We start from the raw sequence: 26422 nt of genomic DNA, 5'->3' as shown, positions 1-26422 counted from the left end.
GGCGCAGCGCAGAGCCCGACGCAAGTGTCTTTGCTAGTAACTGTCAATTTCCCGTCCAGCACCCACGTGGTTTAAATAGCAAATGCACAGGCACCCATCTTTGCGCCCATGGGCGTGCTGGTCTTACAGGGAGGTGTGTTCAGGTGAATTCTTGGCGTATTGCTGTCTTGAGGCAGCGGGAAGTGATCGCGCCATTGACCAACAAAAACCTGGTCTAAAGTAAATAACGCAAAAAGCATTTCATTGTTATTTTAACAGCGCATTAGTAAAATGCGCCTAGGCTCGTGCACAGCGCGTGCACCCTATGCTTGTTACACACACAGGAATGCACAACAGCACACACACATGCAGAAGATTAAAAATAAAAATGTTACAATGTGAAATAGTATTATGATATGATCTGCTATCTGATCAGGTTCTTCTCCTGAAAATCTTTCCTTCATCAGTTCACTTCATTGTTTTTATTGTCCCCGTGGGGAAATTAGGTTGCAGCAGAAATCACGAGGCATTTTTGACAACATTAAGACAAGAAAACAAGACAAAAAAGACCGTAACATGTAGACATCACTACTCATAACATAGACCAGGGCACTAATGCATGGGGGGGGGGGGTTCCAGACCAGCTAGGAAAACAAGAATAGAAAAAAAAAAAAAATAAGAATAAATAAATATAACCCTGTTACCGTACAGGACCTTCATTAACTATTAAATTCATTAAGGAGTTTGATAGCCTGTGGAACAAAAGACAAGATCAAGATCATAATAGCAATGCGCCAAGGTACAACCGCGCCTGGCTTTTAAAGGGAATGGGAGATGACACTCTGATTGGTTTATTGCGTGTTACGCTCAAAACACACCTATGATTAATTAAGTACAACCCTTTTGAACCATGAGCCTGGCACACGGACCCTTTTTTCTGCCGTTAAACTAGCAAAAGTGGATTCGCACACGCCCTAAACGCACATGTGCCAGGCGCTTCACGCCGTGCACTTAGATCTTTAAAATAGGCCCCATAACGTATAAATCAAGATGTTACTGTACATTTCTCAAATAATAGCCAGTATTCTAATACTAACTTACTAATACAGGCCTGGTAAAAAACACTGAAGTGATGCAATTACCTGCCCTTTTGTTCGCAAAAAAAAACAACCTTGCAGCAACTTTTTTGATCAAGAGAACAGGTAAGCATGAAGGATGTATTGAGTTTGCATAAAGAGCAAACAACATTTTTGCGTTTTTAAACTTCAGTTTTTGTACGGATTAAAGAAACAAGATACAACACTTTAATGAATGACATTTTAAGGTACTGGTAGGCAGATTTTGTTACCATTGGACAGAGCCAATCTAGTTTTTCCCTGTTTCTGGTTAATTAATTAATTAATTAATGTTCACATTTCCCAAAACATTAAACTATTCTCTTAAGACAAGAGAAGATCAGAAAACAGGCTTCTTTTAAAAAACATAATGAAACATGGCTAAAAAAGCAGGAGGAAATTAGAAATACAAATTATGGTTTGTTTCTCTCTATTTGAGAACAGGACATTATTCAAGAATGTGCAGAAGATTAAAATGAAGTTCTTTAACGCACGTTTGTTATATTGTCTTGTGTTTTTGACAATATTGCAATGCAATGCATAGACAACTGTTGAAGAACATCCTGTATTAAACCAAAATTGTTGTAATGTTCTTCAGTGAAATATCAGTATAAATATAAATGAGGACTTGCGAGCTGAAAATCTTCCTCTAATCAATCCTCTAGTCTTTCCTCTATTCCACACCAAACTGACCTCGGCGTGGCCTTCTCAGCATGAGTACCTTTCACTATCTGATGAGATCCGGTTAGCCCATGGCATTGAGGTGTAATGAAAGGTGAAATAGTATTACTCTCCAACATGAGGTTATAATTGACTCTCCATCATCTGCTCCTGTCCTCATTTGAGCATACAGCATGAACAGGTACTGTGACAACTCTGGCCTGGGGGCCACACAACCAGCACTACTGAGCATAAAGCTCCATTCAATCCGTCATCCTAAGCAAGCCACAGATGGACTGGCTTTGCCTGCAAAACCTCCCATATCTCTGTCTCGGCAGGGGGGGTTGATGTATGGTGATAGCATCATCTTGGATACTGATAGCATCCTATTTTACAGAGATAAGATCAGATGGAACAGGGATATCACTGCATGGAGGGATGAAGATTGGGTGCTATCATGGGAGGTAGCCGCTGTGCTGCTCTAGCTGTGGGGGTTTAACCATGACGACTCCCCCCGAGGTTATGACAGCTTGAAGTTTGGTCATTTTCCAAACTGATAGGAGAAAGGAAATGAAAGGGTGGATGGCCCAAACCATGATAATGGTGCACTACCAGAGGCTTTTTCTTTCAGAGCTCAGGGCTAGAAGATGACAAGGAGAGGAATTCACATGCAGAAAAAGGAGGAGTTTCAGATTCTCTGTGTTGCTCGGGGTGTTACTGTTCAGAGTGGCAGAAACAAATTAGCTACCCTGGAATTCAAAGACTGTGTGTGTGCTGTATTTCTCCCTTTCATCGACCTCTTTTTCTGAAAAAAAAAAAGAAGGAAAAAAAAAGGACAAAGCCTGTAGCTAGACCGAGCTTCTGTCCCATCCGTTTATATAGCCTTTAAGTGGATATATTACCATTAAAAATAAATGCCTTTAAATGAATACACTGCACTGAAAAGGTTTCACTTGGCCTGTTTCAAACGCATCAAGAGACATTGAGAGAAAGCACTCCATTAAAAAGCCCAAAGTCAGCAGTTGATCGATGCTAAAGCCCTTCTGTTAGAAAGTCTGGAGCCCTATTATAACAGTTAGGGACATCATGAGTTCAGCAAAACAAGCCCCAAAGTTAAATAAGTTATGATTATAAATTAGATGGAGCAAAGTTTTCGAATTCTGTGTCTGTGCTCTGGATCCCCTCATGCAAATACAAAGCAAGCTGGCTTATGGCGACCTCAGCAGAATTCAATATTCTCCCAGCTTATACCCCCAGTCATTTCCTTTGCCTTTTGTGTAAAGAGCTTTGAATTTTAGAAAAGCACAGTATCAATAATGCATTGTTGGAGTGACACTAAGAAGTGGGTATTCAAATAACTATTCATACTTTCAAAAGGAATGTGCTGCTGTTTGTTTCACGAGGGCAGTAGACCACATTTTTGGTGAGCTTTTAACTCACCCTGAAGCTATTTTCATTCCTCTACTCCTTTGACTTTTCACATCTGAGCACCTACTACCCACAGGGGGAGTCCTGAAGTACGCCTGGTGAGAACAGTTTGACCCTCTTCACTCTCCTCAGTGCAATGCAAATACTCTTGATCTGAGAGGAGGTGGCGGATTTGAGCAATATGATAATCGCTGCTCCTAGCATTCCCAGACAGCCTGGCTGAGTTTTTTGGGCTTTCTCATTCCACAGCTGAAACTCTTTAGGTGCTCATAAGTATACACTGGGGAATAAGTCAAACTGCCCAAGATGTACCACTGAGCCGTTGTTTTATGGCGGAAACGTATTAGTCCTGTATGTCCCTTGCAATTACAAGTGTGCATATATTATAAGCATGAAATGTAAATGATGTCTGGTTTCCATGTTTCACCTCACATATAATAATATCATAGTTAAGGAAAAAAAGGAGTTTTAAAAAAGCATCGAAAACATGACACCATTTAGTTCCACAGGAAAAAAAATTGTCAACACAATAATACCGCCATTCCCTCTTAAATCAGACATCCAATAGAGATCAACATTTGCTTAAAAGGAAAGTAGAAGCCCGTCTAGATTAGTATCCAACTGAAAATCCCAGCAGTGTTCGAGACCACACATGCTGTCACGGCAAGAGCTAATTAAAATGCGCCCAGTGTCTGTTGTTATGCAGGGATCATATGCTGGCGCACGCGTCTTCGGTGAATCTCCCATAATGCCTGCTGTGACGTTTCCCTCTCCCTAACAACAGACTGGTTTCTAATTGCTTGCCATCTTTTCTTTTTTGGCACTGATGGTGGTATGTGCCACTCGGTGGTGCAGCCAAGTGTGGCTAAGCATGAAAATCAAGCGATCAGAAGAAGCAACAGGAGGTCCAAATTACAAATTGTGAGTGCAAAGACTCTACAGGTCAGAAAGCACTGGCCCCTCGTAAAAAACTGGATGACAATATGAAACACGCCGTAGTTAAGTCTGATATCCATATGTAACCGTTTATCCTATTCAGGCTAGCGGGGGGGCTGGAGCCAATCCAAGCTGAGGTCAGCTCAACTCACTTTTTTGGTGAGTTTTTAGTGTGGACAGTACCCTCTCAGTGTACTGTAGGTACAGTAGATTCTCAGCTGATCTCCATAACAACACCGCATGAAACTGCCCTGTCATCATCTTTAACGCGACGCTCTGTGAATCCTTTCATCAGCAGCCAACCAGAGAAACATCTGCACTTCGTCAATACGGCATAGTTTTGCAGGTGCCATTTTTTGTTAAATCGGGGGCCAAGTGGAAAAAAAATTGCTGTTGCTATTGACGGTAGCTTGGCTAGGTTAGTGCAGGATGTCCCTTGTCGCGCTAATGAAAAATTCTCTCTGACCAATCTGTGGTCTGCAGTGTTTTAACTCCACCTTTTAGTATCGCCTCAGCTCGCTCGGTACCTCCGAGGTATTACCCAAAGAAGTACCAAGTACCAGGTACTATCCACTATCCACTTTTGCTAATGTGTAACAAACTGAAGTGAACTGAATTGGAGTGCTTAGTGGAAACGTGACTACAGAGACAGACGATCATTCATGTTCACATGTACGGGGGTTTAGTGTCAACAATGAAGCTACTGTAACCTGCAAGTCTTTGGATTGTTGGTAGATTCCCGGGGAACCCCCAAGGAGAACCCACACTAACAGGGGGGGGGGGGGACATGCAAAGTCCACACAAAAGGGCCCAAGCCAGCCAGAGGGTTCAAACCCGGAACCCACTGGGTGTAAAGCAACAGTGCTAACCACTGCATCACCGTGCTGCCCAGTCTTTGATATACAAATGAATAAAAAAATCAGAAATTTGAATATTGAATAGGAAACGCACACTGACAAACGTTTCGCCTTGGTGTTGAACTACATACGGTATGTTTGAGTGCTGCAGTTGAAGTCACTTTTAAGACATAAATGACTGTGAGTGAATTGGACAGGCTGTGGTTCAAGGGGAAGCTCTGTTGCGGTGCCTCTTCTGATGCTGCAGTTTGTATGGCAAACACTGCAAAAATTAGGAAGCTAAATAATATTTAAAAAAAGCACCATCTGCTAAAGACACCAGCACTATAGGCTAAGTGTCATGGGAGCATCCAAAACAGATCACATACTACTCCGATTCACAGTATAAAACGGAATGTCCCAGGGCCCGAGGTCAGCTTATTTGTACTCGCTGACCCGTGGCGCTGCGATTTGAATCTGGCCAGCCAATAATTGAAAAAAAAAAAAGGTGTTTGCAATGTGGTGTTGCTGGCTATTGGAGCCTGGTACTCAAACAAAGTAGTGTGGACATAATGGATGGAGGCCAGGGCAAGGGAGACGGGGGCAGATGGCTTTATCATCAGGGACTCTTTGATGTCTGTTCATGACATCAAAGACAATGAACGAAGCTGGAGGACAGGGGGCCATGAAAGTATGAACAGATAAAGCTGTATGCGTATGTGGTGTTCTGATACAGAGGATGAGTTATAGTGGAACAACAGAACGACATAGGGAAAGGGTATATTATTATCTTTATATTCGATGGAGGCAGGGCTAAATCTTATATATTTTCAGTATTGATTATTTATTAATTGTCTGATTAATTGTTTAATTCTTTCATCTAAAAAACTGTCAAGAAAATCTCATGGTTTCAGAAACCTTAGGGGATATTCAATTTCCATTGATACAAAACAGCATATCTTCACATCTGAGAAGCTGTAACAGCTGATGCTTGGCAACTCTGCTTAATAAATGGTTGTGGACTCGGTTATCAAAATCGTAGATTAACTTCATGTCCATCGACCAATTGATTAATCAGTCGATGGATCGTTTCAAATATACATGGAGAGAGATGGTAGAGATAGAGAGAGAGAGAGAGAGAGAGAGAGAGAGAGAGATTTGCATTTTTTTTAAGATTATTTTTTGGGTTTTGTATTGCCTTCATTGATAGGACAAATTAAGTCAGGAAAGTGGGAGAGAGAGGGGGATGAGTTGCAGCAAAGGGCCACAGGTTGGAACTGAACGCACATCTGCTGCAACTAGGACTGAGCCTCTGTACATGGGGTGCACGCTCATCCAGGTGAGCTAACCAGGCACCCCCTTGAGAATGGGCATGTTAGTCTGGAGGAGAAGCACCGGGAATGAAATAATATTTTTTTAAACGTTTTGCATGTCTTATCCTTTTTGACACAGAGCCATTTCCAGACAAATTATTTTAATTGTCAATTAATCGATCAATTCACTCCCTACTTATTCAATTAATCCTTTAATCCTCATTGCAGGTAACCTGTTAAACATCAGAATGTTAGCATGTTGACTTTAGCTCAAAGCACCACTGTGCCTCAAAGAGCCACTAGCACGGCTGCAGATACTTACTGTAGTTTTGTTGTTTGATAAGTGAAGCGAACAGTTAATTGATTATCGATATTGTTGTGGATTAATTCTCTGTTGATTGACTACTAAGAAAATGGACTTGCTAGTGTTTGCACAGAGATCAAAAGCAGAGAGCGAAGGGAGAAGCACTGGCCACAGCTATAATTTTCTGTCTCATCCTTCTCCTCAGAGAGCCAAGTTCCACAAATCCTTCCAGTGACCTCTGCACAATGCATCCATGACAATTTAACTTCATTGCCCTCCGAGCCTGCCAGATGTCAGCAGTCCCAGTCTTCCCGCACAGCCCTTAGTAACACCTTGAAATGCCAAACCCACAAGGCACAGCGGGAAAAAAGCACATATTATACGGTGTGCTTGTGACTGACAGGGACATATATTTATTTGACAATTAAATGGGAAGGCAGACAATGTTTCCGCTGCCATTTGTGAGTGTGTGTTTCTTTGTGTGTTAGGTCGAATGCACATATGATTTTATTATTAGAAAGCCTCTGTTTTTTCCTCCGAGGTGAGTGGGCGTTTGTGCGCGGGGCTGACAGAGAGGCCTGTGAGGAAGCTGCTGCCTGGTTGGACACAATCCAGAGACTCCATCAGTGATAAGGCCTGAGGGGCGTCTATGTAATTTAAGAAGTATTGCATATTGATAGACGTGAAGAATTAAACGGTGGCGAAATTGCCAACCGTGGCACCATTTACTCTGTGGTTGGTCCTTTGTGGTGCTGATGTTGTATTTGGCACAACACCGCTGGGTCTATGTATCATCATGGGAGCTAGCAGTATCTCAGAGCCAGGGATAGAGACGGAAATCTGGACAGTAACGATGAAAAAAGCTATTTTGTGATTTGCTAATGCAGAACTAATTAAAGCGATTCACAGTGATCGAGAAGTGTGACTTGGCCCCCTGTGATATTGTGGTGCAGATGGAAAGTGTGGTTTAAGTTATTCCTGGTATGGAAGTTGTTCAAGAAAACAAAATTGAGAATGATACTACAGAGAGGAGAAAGTGCTTTCCCATTAATCTTAGGTGTAGATCATTGGCGACTCCAGGGGCGGGTTTACGGGGTTTAAGACCTGAATGTTTTCAGCAAAGCACAGAATCTTTGACTGTTCATCACACATTGCTTTTTTTTGGTACTCAACCCAGATCATAGCTGTGTAGGTACAAATGGGTTTTAAACGAAGTGCTGATGAACAGAAAACAAAGAGCAGGCAGACCTGGTAAGGTCTATGCCGAGCTGCAGGTCTGTGTGTTTTCTGCAAAAATGTGCCTATTTAATGAAAAGTGAAAGAACAAGATACGGAGGATACCTGACCTGATGATCTGACAACCCTCAGGTTATACTACACATGGACAGCTATCTAAAGCACAGCATTGGCAGTAATGCCTGCAAGATGAATGACCGGCTGCAGTGGTGGTTGGTATTTATAGTTAAACTATTTAAACATCACATGGTTCAATTAAAAATCTTCACTGGGTTCAACTAACATCAGTCAGGTGATTTGGAGTTTAAATTTAGTGTGAGGTATTAGTAAACTCATTTATATTGCTCAAATGTGTCATTTTGTTTCAAATATAAGAGCTGGGTCCTCAAGCATGGCATCCAGATAAACATCTGTCTTTTTTCTTTCTTTTTTTTAAAGCAAACAAACATATCAAAGAACTAAAGAGTGAGCAACAGAACAAGAACAGAGTGGCCCTCATCAGGAGTGTTACCTTATGTCGCATGTAGCGCACGTTATATACTGGATTTGAATTGCTTTAGTCTATCAGGTAGGAGATTAAGGGGTGTTTTTGTCAGCTCAGTTAGCCAGAATGTTAACATTAGGCACTTCTTTCTTCTTCCAAAATAGAAAATAGAAGCACTGCTGCTACCTGCAGTCTCCTCAGCCCTTCCGATATTCCGATATATAAATAATACTATGTCAGGTTCGGCCCCCACCAAACAAAACCGTTGAAAATAATCTAAATCAAATGTGTCACTTTGAAATTGATGTGAATATCAAAATCGAAAGACGTAAGACATCGGCTCTCTTTTTTTAGAGGAACCAAAGTGTCAGTAACATCTTAGCTTATAAGAATGTATCTTCCTGACATCAGTAAATTATGTAGCATTAATGCTTAAGATAAGATCATTTGTGCCAAAGATGTTTAGTGTACATAGTTTGACAAACTCTACCCCACTTGATCAGGAGTTATTGTTGTTTGGGTCTTTCTAACATGGACATTATTTCTAATGTGCAAACATTGCCACAGCAAACCCAAACGTCAAGGGAAGTTTTAAAATGGATTGTCACACACAGTGTATGTTGCCTTCTGATTATTTTCTACACATTTTCGTGACATTTATTCTGAAAATCTATCACATGTATCAGATTTATAGTATCAAAATAAAATATATTTTTAAAATCCGAACAAAAATAGCAAAAACATATAGAGCCATGTCAAGATATAAGAAAAAGAAAACACAGACACACACACACACACACACACACACACACACACACACACACAGTTCATACTGTCTAACAAAAGAATGTCCCTACCAAAGGTGAAAGCAAAGTCTGTGCCCATGTCATTAATTATGACAGAACACACTGAGAATGCACTACAACCTTTGCAAAGAGCACTGATTATGTTTCCCCATGTATGCTGTTAAAAGATGAAGAAACTCAACTCAATTAAAACGAGGAAATCTGGGGGCGAAGAAAGACTCACAACATGTTCTGAGAATTAATATTTAACTCCAATGAAAGGATGAGCTGTTAAGGCTGTATTCACTTGTGTGTGTGTGTGTGTGTGTGTGTGTGTGTGTGTGTGTTTCCGACGAGGTCGCATACCCTTGTGTTTTTCCACCAACATTACAAAACCAGCCGAAGGACTACTGCCACCCCAGATAACCTCGCCGGCTTCCGAAACCACTCAGAATGAGTGTCATTGCCCCCCTGGTCCCATGCCACTACCAGAGGGGGACAAAGCTGACACATCCAAAGTCCGGGGAGACACAGCCGAGACCCGCTGCGCCAGGGGATCTGCGTGAGTCTCATAATGACTCGGTTTCAAAGGAGAGGACTGCCTCTCCTGCGACACAGCCATGCAGGGCTTTTGATCTCCCACTCTCTTCTCCTCCCTCCCCTCCCCTTGCGCTGCTCTGGTTTTCAGAAAGTCTAATTAATAGGAAAGACAGAGATGATGAGTACGAAGTGGTCCCCCTGACAACTAGCGGAGATGAACGGTGTGTCTGAACCTCTCCCTAATTGAAGAGGCCTCACCTTTTCAATTGAAATCAATATGCTCTTTTGCTTTGGCATCCAGAGGGGAAGTTTACGAGCTAATCGCCCCGCGTATGAATCAAAAGCGGAATTATATTAATTCAGGTAAATAAGCACAGTTCTGTGCGGAGATACTGCTGAATTCGTTTGTGTTATCAAGCAAATTGGAAACAACATTCGATAAATGTTCGAAAGGTTAGCGTGTGCAAATCCTGCCCGGATTAATATGAGATGGAAATGTGATGGTCAGGTCATTTGTGGCAGAGCTGACATTTATACCTGCGTGGATCAAGTTAGTCGAGAAATCGTGTTTCTACTTTTGTCTTACTTATCTTAACATATCTTTTTTATATACCTACTTCTTGAATTTGAATGAGAACAGCAATAAGTAGAAGGCACAACAAGAACAAATGAACAGCCTATTTTCTTCAGAAAAAGGTGGAAGCTTTTTCATTAGTTCAGATAACCACAGTAAATAAAAAGAGTTTGAGGAAAAACTCTTTATCAGATGCCGAGGACCCACTTTTCACTGTGGCCTGCTTCTGGCAAGTTACTTTGCTGTTTTGGCAGATGTTTCGCCTGTTTTGTTTCTGCATTCTCATTAGACTCGGAAGCTTTCATTATCACCATGCAGGTGCACAATGCAACCTAAACCGTCAATAATTAAAGGATTAAACTTTTAAGCTGGTTTAGTGCAGAGGTACGTGGTGTGCCACTCAATGGCGCTAATACAGAATTAAAATAAAAGCTGCTGAAGGAGACTGAATAAAGGAGAAAAAGACAGGAAGGGGAGACAGGCTACAAAATTAGAATCTTGTCCCATGATTCCCTTGTGTTGCTATTTTTGCCCGCGCTGTCAGTTAAGGGCGGACGAAAAGGTAGCGAGTTCCTAACCTGTGGTCGAGGATGCCCCGTCACCAGACAGGTGAGCTCCAGGGTCTCTCCCTCTCGGATGGTGTAGACTCTCTCCGTGTGCCTCTCCTCCTCAACATTACAGGCATGCCCTGAGTGCATGATGCGCACGGTCGGAGGTGCTGTGGAGGAAAAAAAAGCACAAAGTGTCTTAGCATTCTGGTTATTTCAGAAGGAATGAGTAGTTCAGCATGTTATGGCCACTTTTGTACTGCACACAAGGGGGGCAGGGGTATTAGTACAAAAAACACATTGTGATTGACACATTTTACTTTTGTAGCATTCACCTTGGTTTAGCTTTTTAAACGTCGCAAGTATATCAAATACAAAGTCGAGGGAAGCTACTTTGGAAAAATGATTCACTGCTTATGTAGTTTTTATTTGAAGTAACTTGTGAGAGTATCACTTTCACAGACGTGGTACTGATAGGGCTCGTGCTGCCGAGCGTGTTGTCAAAAAGTGATTCAAAAATGGTGGAAGACTCGTTTTTATTCTTCAGCAAATCTTATATACGTCAAGAATGTTTTCTTTAGTAAGTGGCATTAGTTAGTGCACAAGATGAACAAATGTTTATTTTTTATTTACACTAACAAAAGATGAAACATTAAAAAAGCAACTCTCTCTCAATGTAAATTGGTAGCATAACTGAAAAATCATGCTACTAGTTTGCACTACAAAGTAATTTAAACACACTCCATTACTATGCAACCTGAGCATGCATCTTAAAGGCATAATGCACACTTTAATAGATTGTTCTAATTGAAGAGAAAAAGTAAACAAATTACATTCAAGGTTAATTAACAGGTCTTTTAATACAATGACAAGTTAATGTTGAGATAAATGCTAGTTGCCTGATGCTACTTCAGCAGTATTCTTATTATAAGAGGTGTCAAAAGCCCACACATCAACAGCCAGTTTTATATTTTAATTATTTCTCGTCATTTTAAGTCAATATTTCACATTGTGACCATCTACAGTACAGTATCTGCAGACCTTTACTGATGCACCTTGGCCCCAGTCACATCTAAATTACAGTTTGGAGAAAAGAGATTCAGTAGCCATGACAACAGCGATTACCAATCAGTATCACTCCACTTGGATTCAAATTGACACTCACTTTGCATCTTAAACCAAATTACTGAATGTAAGCAGCAATAATTCAAATGCAGTGTCAAGTAGATGACCAACTATGTACAAATTGATGGTAGGCTGCAAAACAAGTCATTTCTCTTATTCTGTCTCCTTATCCTCCTCACTTATTCGCTTTGGGAAAATATCTTAATAAAATTACAACTCGGTGGCCGGGTTAGCTCAGTTGGTAGAGCGGGCACACATATGTAGAGGTTTGCTCCTCGACGCAGCGGCCGCAGGTTCGACTCCGACCTGCATGTCATTCCCCTCTCTCTCCCCTTTCATGTCTTAATCTGTCCTGTGAAAATAAAGGCCTAAAAAAATGCCCCAAAAATTATCTTAAAAAAAAAATAAAAAAGTGTAATTACATGCCAGAAGGGTTTCATTACAAAACCTTGCACATGTAAACACAGTATGAAAAAGAAAATGATCTCAAACGAATCAGTCATGACTCAATGCATTATCATTTTGTAAGTAAATGTCTTAAGGTCTAATCTAAAAAAAAAAAATCAACTGTCATTCGACCATAAGGAGAGTGGGCGTCCATACTTAAATTGGTGGATCGGAACAAGACTCATTATTTAACACATCATTTCTTAATGTAATACAATTAGGGATATAAAAATGCCAGAAACTGTGATAGGCTATGTGCAAATTAAACTCACTATTCAGCAGCACAGGCATACTGCAGTAAAAGTACATGGCAGAACAACTCTACTCAACTACCCACAGCTGTCTGTCCACAGCTGCAGTTACTGCACTGGTGTTTCTCTCCACCATTAGCTGACCCTTGTGAGTCAGCAAGGACATTTAAATCCGTCCACAACCCGACACAGAAGGGAGGAACGTGTCATCTTAGGTAAACCGCCCCAAAACGCTCAGTTCCACTGAGCTGTAAAAGCGCAGTTGCATGTAACCGACCCCTGACAATACTAGCATCTGTAAAGCATTTATCCCTCTCCAACTTACATGATTAGTGAAGAGGTTTGGGATGAGATGATTTAGAGAGCGGATACGGGATATGATTAGGAGGAGGACTACACATTTGTGAAAAAGAAATAGGAAAAAAAAAAAAACTGAAATCACAAGGAGTTACAGACTGTAGCGTGCCTTTCATGTTGGAGGAGCAGCTTCCTGTGAGGGCCTCTCTCGGCAGACTCAGCCCCGGCAGCAGATTCAGTTCCACCTCTATCAAGGCTGCGATGCTAATGAGCGTGGCGACACTCCTCCCTACCGCTGCATTGGGAGTCTCAGCCAGAGTGTATCCTTAGACACGCGCTAACCACTTGTCCCTCCCTGTTACCAACCATGCTGTTTGTCTCATTCAGCATGTCAGCTTAATGCCCAGTCATGCTTGCCCTGCCCGTCTAAACGCTAAGCAGATTGATGAACACACTGATATGGATGCTAACTGGCTACTCATAAAGCCGTGTTGCTCCAACCCCTCATTGTTGTCCTATCTCCATTTGTGGATGAATACACTAGTGGTGAACTCCACAGGGAGGGGATAAGGGCTTGAGAAATAGGCTCAGTGTAAGGGAGCTTCACGCAAGGCTGCCACTTGAAACAAAAAAGGGCTGGGAAACAAGGCCCCAGGGCACTCGACGAACAAAGTACTAATGCCATTTACTCCAATGAGCCAGTATCTCTGCAGCATACCATCAGTCCTGGAGGTAAGTAGGGAAACACCCGTAATTAATGATCTTCAACTGCTAAAACAGCTACTGCAACGGCTACACACACACACACACACACACACACACACACAAACACACACACACACACACACACACACTTGTTCTTTATGCAGACAACACTAAGCTCACAGCAACAAAAGCAAATAACCCTCTCCTTAAGCATGCATAATGAGCGCCATAATGTTCTCACATATCCTTGTATAGCTAAGACCTCAGCTGAGATCACTTGGCCCAAAGCATAAAACTAAAATAACTGTCATTACTACATCATTTCCTGTTTGCTTAGTTTTCATGAGAGACACTTGATACTGACAGTAACTACTCATATATTCAGAACAGAAATGACATTAATGCACTGGGACTTGGGGTTGCACAAAGTGAGATGTCAACGCACTGACAGACGTCCATGGGTGATAAACAACACATCATAGAAGGCCAGACACAGCTGGGTAAAAACCTTAACATCATAACTGTATCCCATACAAGTTCATTATGGGGACAATGATTCTGTTTTATATATTGGAAATGTTATGGTGTAATGGAAATGTCTTTTAATTGTTGAGTCTGTTTGTTGGTCAATAAGAAAGTACAGTCCAGTAGGCCTAGGTTAACCCGTTGACAGAAGAATCAACATTTATAGATTTGCCGCATATGTGCAGTTTTACTTCACAGACAGTGGTATACTCCATACTGGATTTCAAACCAATCCTTCCTCCAGGAAATATTCAGATCTTTGACATATAAAAGTAGACATAAAATGTAAAAGTAAACGTCCTGTTTTGGTGATTATACTTAAAAAGGTAACCTGTGGAGTTGTCTTGTTTACATTCATTGTTTTCTCACCAAAACCACAACCAAAAATCCATGAGGCATTTCCTTTCTCATTTGTATTATTTAAAATTGTGCAATGTTTACATCCATGTTTGCTTGCTGGCAGTCTTCTTCTTCACCGCCTTTGTTGGCGCATTGCTACGTTTTTTGGTGCATTACCTTCACCAACTTCCAATCAGGAAAAAAGCTTGAAAATGACGGCACAATGTGAATAGTGTCGCCGGTGTGCTTGTGCATCCTCATGCGCGTACACAATACAAACAAAGCTGACACGTCAGAACCCCCATAGCCCCGCTAGTGGTCAAATACTCCACAGGGTGTCTTTATGCAAAAGCACACAGGTATTATCAGCTAATGTACTTTAAGTATCCACAGTAGGAGGGCACAGTAGTTCAACCCTAAGCAGTGTGCTAAAACTACTGTTTAGGTCATCACAGACATCCTTCAACATTCTATAAAGAGTTACAGGTACATGTTTAAGGCCAATTAATCAATAATCACCTTTTCTACATCACATTCTTCTACTCCCCCTATCCCTCCAGGGCAAAAGTTCAAGATGTCAAATGAGTGAGTGGCCAAGTATGTTGAGTAGCAGAGCAGAGGCCATTTGGGAGCAATGAGTTGAAATATTCTGCTGGTGGCATATTTGGATGTTAATTAGACACTTTTTCTCATCTTATTTTTTTTCTCTTTTCTTTTGCCAGTTGGGAAATTGGCATTGGCATAACAAGCACATCTGCCACTCACCCTGATGTGAGAAGTGCAAAACAGTGCAAGAGCGCAGGGGAAAATCAATGCTAAATATTGAGTGGCTGTTCACAGTCAAACTAATGCAGAGTTATTCTGAAATCACTTGTTTATTTGCTCTACAAGCACTTGTGATTAAACGGTGTTGTTACAAATGCCGAGCAAATGTTGTCACGAACCTGTGGGTTAAGATATGAAATTTGCATAAATGTGCATCTCAAGCTGTAGTGTCACTCCCCCGCATTACGCTTCCCACCCAACCATCTGCAAGTGCGCACACACACACACACACACACACACACACACACACAGCTTCCTGATAAGTGGAGGAGATACAGGCTAGGAGCAGGAGTCTCAGATGTGCCTCTCTTTTTTATGTCATTATCTCATTTCCATAACAGTGACATCATGTCCCCCTCTGCAGAAACAAATAACAGGGAAAGAAAAGGTATAGGGGAGGAGAACAAGAGACTGCCTCAGTCCGCACATTCAACTGTGCATGTTAGACTGTTAGTTTAGTGCTCTTTCTTCATCTGTAGTCTGTGCGTGTGTGTGTGTGTGTGTGTGTGTGTGTGTGTGTGTGTGTGCGTGCGTGCGTGCGTGTGTGTGTGTGTGTGTGTGTTGAATAAGCAGCTCCCACTGGAGTGACTAGCCTTCCTTGGCCTCAGTTGGGGAAGATGGCTTTATCCACTAACGCCAATGTAGATTAAATTGGATTTGGCTAAAAGCAGCCTTGTCACCACGATTGTGGAGTGCCTGGGTGGCAGAGGGGGTTCTTGGCAATGGTAGAGACTCTAAATTTGACAAACAAATGAATGTTGAGGAAAAAACTCCAACAGCTGGGGCTCGTTGTCGCTGTGGGCTAAATGTCCTCAGACCAACCCCTCAGGACCACTAACCATTTCCTGCTAGTTTTCTGGCTCCGTAGTCTCCTTCTTGGAATGGGAGAGCCAGATATTGAGAAAAAGGGGAAAGTGAGAAACAGAAAGAGAAAAACATATGCAATATGCATACTGTAACAGTTTAAAAAAAATAATAGTTTTTGTTATCGCACCAAAGTAATTATCGATTTGGCTCCAAGACTAATGAAAATAAACTTTGAGTTGGTCATAAAGGGACTGTGGGGGAGAAGTCAATTTCAGCTGTATGATAAAACTGCACAATGCCAACATAAAAAAGCTTAGTGATAACACAAAAACAAGTTCAGCATTATTAAGCTGCTCAAACAATAACAGAGTCATATTAGATGTTGCCAAGATTATTTTGAGTTTTGAAAAAATATTGATGACCCAACGCCAATTGTTAATTAATACCACTTTCATTTAGAAGCTTTTGATGAGCGATAATGAACACACTTTTAACAGTTTGACCCATTAAAAACAGACTTCTGTCCTAGGTCGTTGCTGTTAACACAAGACACTTATCTTTCTGTGGTCTGACTCACTAGGATTTCTTATCTTTCTGTATTTAGTCTTGCATGCTGAAACGTACTGTTAGAGGAGTCACGAAGCAAGAAGCATATTGACTCAGTAATGTTAGTTACTCAATAATATCTGAAGTTTGCTAACATTAGCTACCATAAGATACTGGTCATACCAGACCAAGAAAGGCTGTAGCAGCAAAACCCCTGAGTATATTAAAATGAGCATAGATACGTTTGACTTTTTTCAGAAAGAATTTTTGGCTACTTGGGGGCAGTGGGACAAGCTTTAAACACAACATTGACATATTAGCATCTTAAAAGGTTGTTTGGTTTGGTGCTAACAAGACAGCATACAGTGGGTTTCTCAGAACTTGTTCTATGAAGTTAGCTGCCTGCTGCTGCTGGAACAAGGTGACCTAACCTAAACAGTACAGTTGCAGGTCATAAAACCAAATAATGAGCTGTAAGATTTTGTGTCTATCACTACGAGTGACTCCTTTCACATTATCCGTAGTAATTTGATCCATTGTTAATATAAAAATATTGATGAGTGCAGCTTTGAGATTGAAAGTGGCATAATGTATGGCCCAACTGAAATCTACCATGAGGTTATGGCAATCCTACAGTACATCTATAGCAAACACATAGTAGGTATTACAGAACTAAATTGATATTTCTTTCCCCCTTTCGTATCCCAGTCGAGCAGACTCGCCCATATTAAATGAGAACATGAGAAATGTTGTGGTTTTAAACAGTACTGGCAGTGTTTCCTCAGGTGATGTGGAGCACTGCCATTGGTTATATCAGTGTGAATTCAATGGAGTTTAACTTAGGGCATACATGGTCCATTGCCAAAGTTGTCACACAATAAATTATGTTCCATGCTTTCCCCATGCCTTACATTTTAGAAAGTGTAAGCTTGCACTACACCTGGCCCTTCCTGTGGTATAATTGAGAAGCAACTCATCCATGGGGTCATCCATGTGTGTAGGGCCTAGAAATGGTTTACCAGCAGCACATGCATATTATTACATCAGGGGTTGTCAGAGCGTATTGATTACACACTATAATGCACTTGAATGCACTTCTCGGCCTACACTGTTATTGTAAATGAGACTCTGTATAGATCCGGCTTCACACTATCAGCACAGATCATCTATCACATGGTACTGTGGGCTGGAAATAACACACACACATTCATATGAGACTGCAGCATCACAGAAAACACAACATGTTTGTCCAGTTAAGCTGAAAATTACAATCAAGAGAGACGGGTCAGGTGGTCTTTTTGTGGCACAAAGGGACAAACTTAAACTTATAGTTATAAATTGGGTACTTGAGTCGAGGCGGCTCATTAATGCAGCAGACGGGTTTGTTTGTCTGATTATTCAACGGACAAGGAGCACCATAAGAGCACAAAACAAATGATGCACAGCTGTGGCTCTTAGAGGTGCTATTTATAGGAAACAGACATTGCACACACAATCATAAAAACATACCCATGCGTGCACCCGTTCACTCTCTCTCACACACACACACACACACACACACACACACACACACACACACACACACACACCTTGTTACTCTAAAAATTAGGCCAGTGTGAACCTGCCAAAGCCCTGCTGAGATGGGGAGAGAGTAGAGAGAAATGACTGTGGAGGGTGAAGGTGGGGAGATATAGAGGACAGATTCCTTTTTGCTCCCACAGTATGCCACTCCACAGCAGGAGGTTATGGAGCTTGACTGCATACAGCTGTATCCATTATGTTCATGCAAGCCTTATGTCATGCAAACTATCGTGAGGAAATGACAGGAACAAGCATGGTTTCATCTGACGCATTAGTCAGTTTTTACTCCAAACCAAACGTGTGAATTTAACAGCACAGAATATCAGATGCACATTGGTGTTTGGCTTGCAGCAGTGCTGTGACTGTGCTGTCTCTGTCCATGGTGCTGAAGCATACAGCAGCTGTCATACAGGGAGAAGCCCACTGCAAAAACACAGCTATGCCAGCTGCCTACATCCAATGTAAGCATCAAACCAACCAAACGGGCATACATTACCTAAAGTAAAACTGATGGGTTATTCTACCGCAGCAGATGCATACTTATGACTCAATGCACAAAACCACCATCTTGGATTCACTGCCCCTGGGTTATTTTAAACGTACCACCAGCAGTTTGAGCATACAGTATAACCTTATAAGATTTAATTCCCAACATTTTTGGTATGAGTTCTACTACAGAATGAGTAGTTGTACTGCAATACAAGATTCCACGTGGTGCTGAAACAATAGGTTTGTCAATAAACAGAAAATTAATCAGGACCAATTTTAATAATTAGTTAATTGATCAAGTCAAAATCAAAATGCAACATTCCAAACATTTGCTGTACATTTTTTAAAAGATTAACTAATCAATTTATTAATAGAGAAAATTATTTGCAGATGTATTTATGATGAATATATGTCCCATAGCCTGTTTGAGTATGTTGATGGTAAATCTGAAGCCAGAATTTGAAAATACAGCCCTCCCCCTGCAGCTCTCCCCTCTCTGTCCTAAGCCCTTCCCACCAGATGAGCACAGGCATGCACGCGCTTCCTACAGTAACCTGTCTGAGTACTAGTCATTCATTAAATTATCCCGATTGTAACTGGGATCCTGATGCTATTATAGCGGAAATCCAACGTGAATTTCCACTTTTTGATAAGTCTGTCTTTCTTTTTTTGGCTGCTTTGCAGTGTAGGTAAGTTTTGCTAATGCTGGAATAGCATCTTTTTCTGTAGGAGTTTCCACCATTAAATCAGGCTTTCACCATGCACAGGCATCTGCATTTGTAGAACAGCCAATAGGAACGCCCTCTCTTTGAAATGACCTGTGATTGGTCAGTCTCCTGTCACAGGCTACATTTTCTAAAGAGCCAAGAAGTCTTGTTTTCTCTCTTGAATTTGAATTATAATATGCTAAAGATTATTATGGAATTTTGTGCTAAATGATGGCAAAAAAAACTTGTATATATTATAATCAAATATGGCGCAAGTAACAAAGGCAGACAGCAACACACAGTTTAGGGAAAACAATCTGCCAAGTTTGCCTTAAAATGTGTCGCAAAAACAGGAAAGAGGAGGGAATGTAAAGTCTTCTTAATTCTGAATTGCTTGTTTACTTCTGGAATGGGCAGAGATTTCAGGAGCTGCATCATTAAACATACATTTAACAGTGGAAACAGAAAGCTTAAGTAGTACTAAAACCTCTGTACTATCATCTGATCTAATGCCTATGTCAATTTACGGTGCAGGCATGTGTTATAAGTAGGGATGCACCGAATCCAGGGTTCAGGTTCGTTTCGGCCGAATCTTTTTTTCCACCGAACCGAACCCTACGCTTGCACTGCGCGCGCTACGCTGGTCGACGTAATGTAGGTGGACTGTTCAACGCAGTAGGCTGTGAGAAAGTGAAAATGGAAAATGGAGCTCCAAAAGAAAGCGACCCAAGCCGAGCCACACGCCCAACCCGCAATGCTGACCTGTCCCGTGGCAGCAAGGACCCCAAACAACACACTACATCGCCGCTGCCAAAACACCTGAGCATGAAACATCCAAAAGAATACGAGCCGTGCATGAAGGTATCTACAGACAGCAGCCAAAACGCAGCAACCACAGGTACGGCAAAGGAAGGATAGTCACAGCTAAAAACTTGTGTTAACCAGACAGCCTCTCCCGGGCTGTCAGCCGTTCTCTCGGAGTCTCCCTACAGCGGGAGCAGAGCAACTGCTGCTCGTTAGCTTTCCAATTTCACCCACCCAACATGCCTTCATCATACACTGGTTAGCGAAGATTTGCCAAACAAAATTGTCACTCATCTGGCGATAGCGATGTGCTTTCCTACGATGTGAAAAGAGCGTGTGAATTCAACATTAAGTTGTTACATTTAAGGTATTTCATTATGTAACCTCTCAGTTGAAGGTTAAGAGGAAGTTACAGTAAATATAGAGCTTTTATTGTGATGGGAAAAATGGAAGTGAATAAAGTGTTGTATTTTCTGACGGTTGACTGTGTTGGGGTGGAATAAAGGGAGACGTGCAGTGCCGTCTTGGTTCCGGCATTGGAAGCCCTTGTCTTTATTTTAAAGCCAAACCTAAGTCTAGACGATATAAGAAACCCTTGGTTACACATTTAACTATTTTAGAGGTTGTGGACGTTGTTTACTTCATTAATGTGTTTACTGTGTTAATGGACTGAGAGAAGGATTCGGTTCGGTTTCGGCAGAATCTTAACCAGTGGATTCGGTATTCGGCCGAACCCCAAAAATCTGGATTCGGTGCATCCCTAGTTATAAGCACATTAAACTGACCATGACCAGACATCACTGAACACATCCTTGGCTCGTGTAAGCCAGTACAGGTTTATGAGTTATACACGTAAAGGCCTTTACGAGTACATGCAGGTAAATTTAGAATCTCATTAAAAAAAAAAAGACCTCGACAGTAATGCAGCATCTGCTAGCTCATGGTATTGTTAAGAAAGGTCATCAAGCTGAGGTGTGAAACTATACTTTGCCTACCAACAATGCTACAACACTCAACAAACACTCGCTGACAGAGTATCACTGTATGACAGCCAGAGTCACAGTGTTACAGTTAGGTAAGCCTTCGTGTGTTTGTCCTATCCCATTCTACCAGTCTCTCTCATTCACGATGCAACATTGGCACAGTGGGGATGTTGTGGCAGTTTGATTTCCCTAAACAACACTAATCGGACATCTGTAGGGAAGGATAAAGCCCAGATTGGCTGTAACCATGCAGCAGTTCTCTGTCGATAGGCCCTCTGGCCAACACTCACACGATTGGCTGATGCAAGGCACCAGCTTTCTTTATGGTTGGCTAGTAGCGAGCCAGCAATAGCTCACTGAGGATAGAGTATCTGGCAACCCTCTGAAGATTGGGTGCTTCCCGCCAAGAAACTGTCTGATGATTGGCTGTGGTGACTTCAGAGTGAACTGATTGTCCTATCAATGCTCACAGTGCAGGCTGGCTGACAGTGCTGCCTGCTGGCTGGCTTTGCAATATGCAGCTATCCATAACACCTCCAGGGGGCATATCTCCATGTCTTTCAGTGTGTGTGTGTGTGTGTGTGTGTGTGTGTGTGTGTGTGTGTGTGTGTGAGACTGTATACCATCCATAACTTTCCCATTGGGGAGGTGTGCAGCTAAGCCCTGCCAGCAGGCTCTAACACCTCATTATTTTAAGCCAGGCAGGAAATGGGTTTTAGAGATCTCTCACTGAGCAATTCTCTTGGAAACGAGGGCTACAGGTCTTTCATATCAGCAGCACAGACCTGGGAAATGCCTTTTTAGTTTAAGTTAACTACACTGAAGCACTTCACCAAAAATCCAAACCAACTGACTAGGCACGTACTGTAATATCACAAACTGTTGCAGTCTTGTGAAAATTAATTTGGGTCTGAGAGTTTTTGAGATTTAGTCTAATGGATTTGAACATTTCCACTGAGTCTTGTTAACTGAAGGGTGCTTATTCCATGTGATGTTGAATACAGCTCAGCAAAATGATGAAGATGAAAAATAGCAGCGCCTAAAGCCTCGTTAGGGGATTTTTTACATGTTACAGTTAGCTCTATACACTGACTGGGGCATTTAAAGGAGGAGGTAATGGAAGCCGAGGAGATGTAGAAAATTTAGAGACAGAAGAAGAAGTGTGAAATTATTCTTCCACGACAGACTGGTATGAATTGTGTTTTGTATTCACACATCATCATGTATTTTGACACATTCAAATCAAAAAGTAACAACAATTTCAAAAATAGGTATACTAACTTAGGTCATAATTCCTGAAATCATATTTGAAAGATCAGTTAAGCAAGAAAATAAGCAAGCTGATTTCACATGACTTTAGGGTGTAATTTCTCAGGACTGGAAGAGCCACTCCATTAAGGCCGGCTACACACTGGCTGCGTCGCATGAGCGTGTCATCTGCGTGGCGTGTCCGTTTATATTTCAGCTCCCATGTTAACAGGTTAGAGCTTACACACTGCCTGCGTGACACGCACGTCTCAGGAAAACGTGCGCGTGCTAGAAATAGAACCGACGCCTATCTTTTGCGTGACACGCAAGCGTGTTGGAAGTGTTTCCAGGCAAAACAGAATAGGAAAAGATGTTTATATGTCATTTTGACACTAATACATATTAATAAATGACATGTTGATGTTTGAAAGTCTCTAGGTGTTGCTATAAATGCAGATACAAATGTAATAAAAAAGAAAATCGATTTTCTAATATTGCTCCTGTCAATACAGAACGAAATATTCTGTAGCCTATTTTAGTACTGTGTGTACCTCAGCTGACCTCAGATCAGTGGTGTAGCCTATGTAAATGTTTGGGCATGACAAAGAAACAGACTAAAGCCAAATGAGGAGGAGAGATTCACCCGTTTTCAGAGGCAGTTTCAAATTGTGAGATTTGCAGAGGAAAGAGGTGTCAATGGGATTTTGAGGTTCTATGTATGTCCTAGTTACCGACTAAACTGGCATTATTCAACTATGACAAGGTAAAATCGGTTTTGCATTCTATCACCCCTTTAACATGGTATTTCATTTTATCAATGGGAAACATAGTACATGTGTACAGACAAGGCTAGGAGCAGCAGCGCCGCGTCAGACACATTTCTGGTGTGTAAAGACACGCAGCCGCCACGCAGCTGACACGCAACAGAAACGCCACGCCACGCAGGCAGTGTGTAGCCGGCCTAAAGCACACAAGCGTGCCATGGTGCTTCTTACAAGGACAGAGCTCCTGATCTTATATTCATATTGTGCTCATTATTCCCCATTACTTCCGGTACTTTGCTCACCACCTAATGTGCAGAAAAGCCATACAAACAGCAAAACATAATCACAGTTAACCCAGTACACGCAGCTACACTACACTACAGCTTTGCACCTGGATACAAAGGAATTATATATGGTATTGTTATGTTTTACACATTTTTCAAACACACAAGACAGTTAACTCTAAAATCAACACAGCTGATTGCTGATCTGCAGCAGTATTCGCAAGAGTCTGCAGCCATGCTAGCAGCTTAGTAAGGCTGTACTTAGGCACATAGGGGCTTTGAGCTAAATGCTAACATTAGCATGCTAACATGCTGGTAAAGAAAATGCTGATGTTTAGCATCTATAAAGTTTACCTTCTTTTAGTGTGTGAGCATGTAAACATCTGTTAATTAGCATCACACACACACAAAGTACAGCTGAGGCAGTAAAATTATTATTATATATATATATTTTATATATAAAAATCATGAAATAATGAAATGTTAAGAGATCACCACAGTGATGTTAAATCAAACGAGAACCATGAAATAATATGTATATGAAGGGCAGGTTGATCAGGATCCATCTAATTATTATTATTTATTGTTTTAAAGATGATTTTTTTGGGGCAATTTCAGCCTTTATTTTGATAGGACAGCAGAAGACATGAAAGGGGGGAGAGAGAGGGAATGACATGCAGCAAAGGGCCGCAGGTCGGAGTCAAACCCGGGCCCGCTGCGTCGAGGAGTAAACCTCTATATATGGGCGCCCCCTCTACCAACTGGGCTATCTCGGCGTCCCCCTCTAATACATTCTAAATCTCATGTATGTGACTAAAATGACTGGAGAACCAGCATATTTGCCCCATTTATTTTCATCAGCTTTAGGATATTAATGAAAAAAGCACAACTTTACTTAGTATATTATATATTGAGCACAATGTAATAATATTCTGTAATATTAAAGTTTTAGTGCCTACAGGACATCAGAAGTACAGGAATAACAACCCAGAATTTTTTTTTTCTGTCTATGGAAGACAGGCTTCTTTAATCAATGGTTGAGAGGAATATTAAATAAATAATACTTAAAACATTTTGATTATTTTATAAGTACATATTGAAATAAATACATAATCTAAGTGAAATGCGAAAAGAACGGGTTTAAATCAGTGGCTGTAGCTTGGAGGTAGGGAAATGGGCTTGCAACCATTTCTGTACCATCATCAGTTCTAGACAGGGCTGGGCAAAGTGGATGAGACACACTCTGCTCTCCCTTAACAACATTTTTGAGATACCCTTAAGCAAGGCCTGTATTGGGTTAGTGGCAACCAATCAAAAGATTGGACTGGGCGGGATCTTTAAGCATGATGACGTAAAGTTTTGTCAATTTAAAGTGAGTTCTCTGAAAATCCCAATATGTGAATTAAATAACAACCATGGAATGGAAATGATGCAATCATTATTTTGGAGTTACCAAAAGAATATACTATCTGTTTTCAAGTGGAGCCCTTTGACCAGACAAGCCCTGATAGAAAAAAAAAACTAATAAGTTAATAAGTTCTCACTTACATTACACTCACTGCTATTTTTTCACAGCACAAAGACCTTTTATAGTACAATTTTTAAATCAGTCTCATAAAGCACATGACACCCCATCCATCAAATACAATTATTCCCTGAATGGAACTGGATTGTGGCTTAATCAATTGCATTAGTACAATAATACATCTGATTTCATTTACTATTCACAAGTCTGGTAATTCACACCAATTAAGACGGTGTTCATATTACAATTCAATACATTTGTTCCTGTTTGACTGAATGTCAATTAGTGTGAACAACATGTTTACCTTCACATACTGACTCACGTATAGGGAAAAAAAGAGGGAGAAAGGGAGAGCTACTTTTAGAAAGTCTTTAAAGATTTTCTCTGAGAAAAAAAACTAATAAATCCATTACTGTGAGTTATTAACACTGTAAAAGAAAACAGACTAAATGAGAAATTAGTCAACTAGTGAGGAAAAAACTGAAAAAGAAATATCTGGCCTATTTGAAGACTTGCTTGTAAAACATACATAATGAGTTGGATCACAGCAGATGTCCGACATGAATGCAGTGTACAAAACAGTTCATTGTGCAGAGTTAAAGGCGAGTGAAGGGAGAGTAAGTAGGGCATCTGTGTCCGGTGAGACAACCAACTGTAGGAGGAGAAGGAGCTAGAGTGAGTAAGAGGCAGCAGAGCACTCTAATGCATTTCGTTTGACATGGCGGTTATCATGGCAGCGGACTTCGTGGCACACACTCCCACTGAACACCAGTGCAGCCATTCTAAATGTTAAGCACGTTTAATAGTCCATTACGTAAATTGATATTGCTCATTGACTGTTGTCCTTGGCTGCCCACGCAGTGTCAGAGAAAAAGACAGAGATGTACTGTAGCGCAGTGGAGGGCTAATAGGGTATGCCATCACTGTTGGTCAACGCATTCTTAATTAACGGGTTGGTATGATATCCTACGAAATTACAGCAACCGCCGGCCAGTCACGCGACAACCGGTCACAAAGGTGACTGTGAGGTCCCAGTTTTGTCAGCTGCCATTGCCGTTACGTTTAGCCGACAAAGGGTGACTGTGAGCCGACTGTCCTGCACCCAATTTTAGGCACCAAAACGACTAGTTAAGATTTGAAAAAAGATTGTGGTTTGGGTTAAAACACCGGTCCCCTTAAGCAGTACTCCTGGGTCAAAGTCTTGTGTTTTTCTTCTTATGGACGAAAAACAAAACTTCTTACGAAATACGGACTCCGCTCCCCCGCTTGAAAGCCCTGTGATTTATGACCCATATATCTACCCCGACCTCTTCCCTGTGGCTCTTCTTTGGTGCCAGTCATTGAGGTGCACTCGGTTATAAATACGTGGAATACATACAAATTACAGTGCATTACTTTTCGTTGCTATATGAGCTGTGTTGTTTGGGGTTCA

General features: G+C 41.3%; 1 protein-coding gene across 1 annotated transcript in view; it reads right to left on the bottom strand.

The window, feature by feature from the left end:
* LOC144533769 (MAM domain-containing glycosylphosphatidylinositol anchor protein 2) overlaps positions 1–26422 on the bottom strand; it is a 187025-nt gene that overhangs the window by 115448 nt on the left and 45155 nt on the right. Inside the window, exon 2 of the mRNA XM_078275320.1 lies at positions 10769–10908. Within this exon, the coding sequence (XP_078131446.1) occupies positions 10769–10908 (140 nt within the window). The remainder of the gene's footprint in view (positions 1–10768; positions 10909–26422) is intronic.

Source organism: Sander vitreus, chromosome 18, assembly GCF_031162955.1.
Source record: "Sander vitreus isolate 19-12246 chromosome 18, sanVit1, whole genome shotgun sequence".
Lineage (NCBI taxonomy): Eukaryota > Metazoa > Chordata > Actinopteri > Perciformes > Percidae > Sander > Sander vitreus.
The sequence above is the reverse complement of the archived record's forward strand: the minus strand, read 5'-3'. Positions and strand labels throughout refer to the sequence as shown.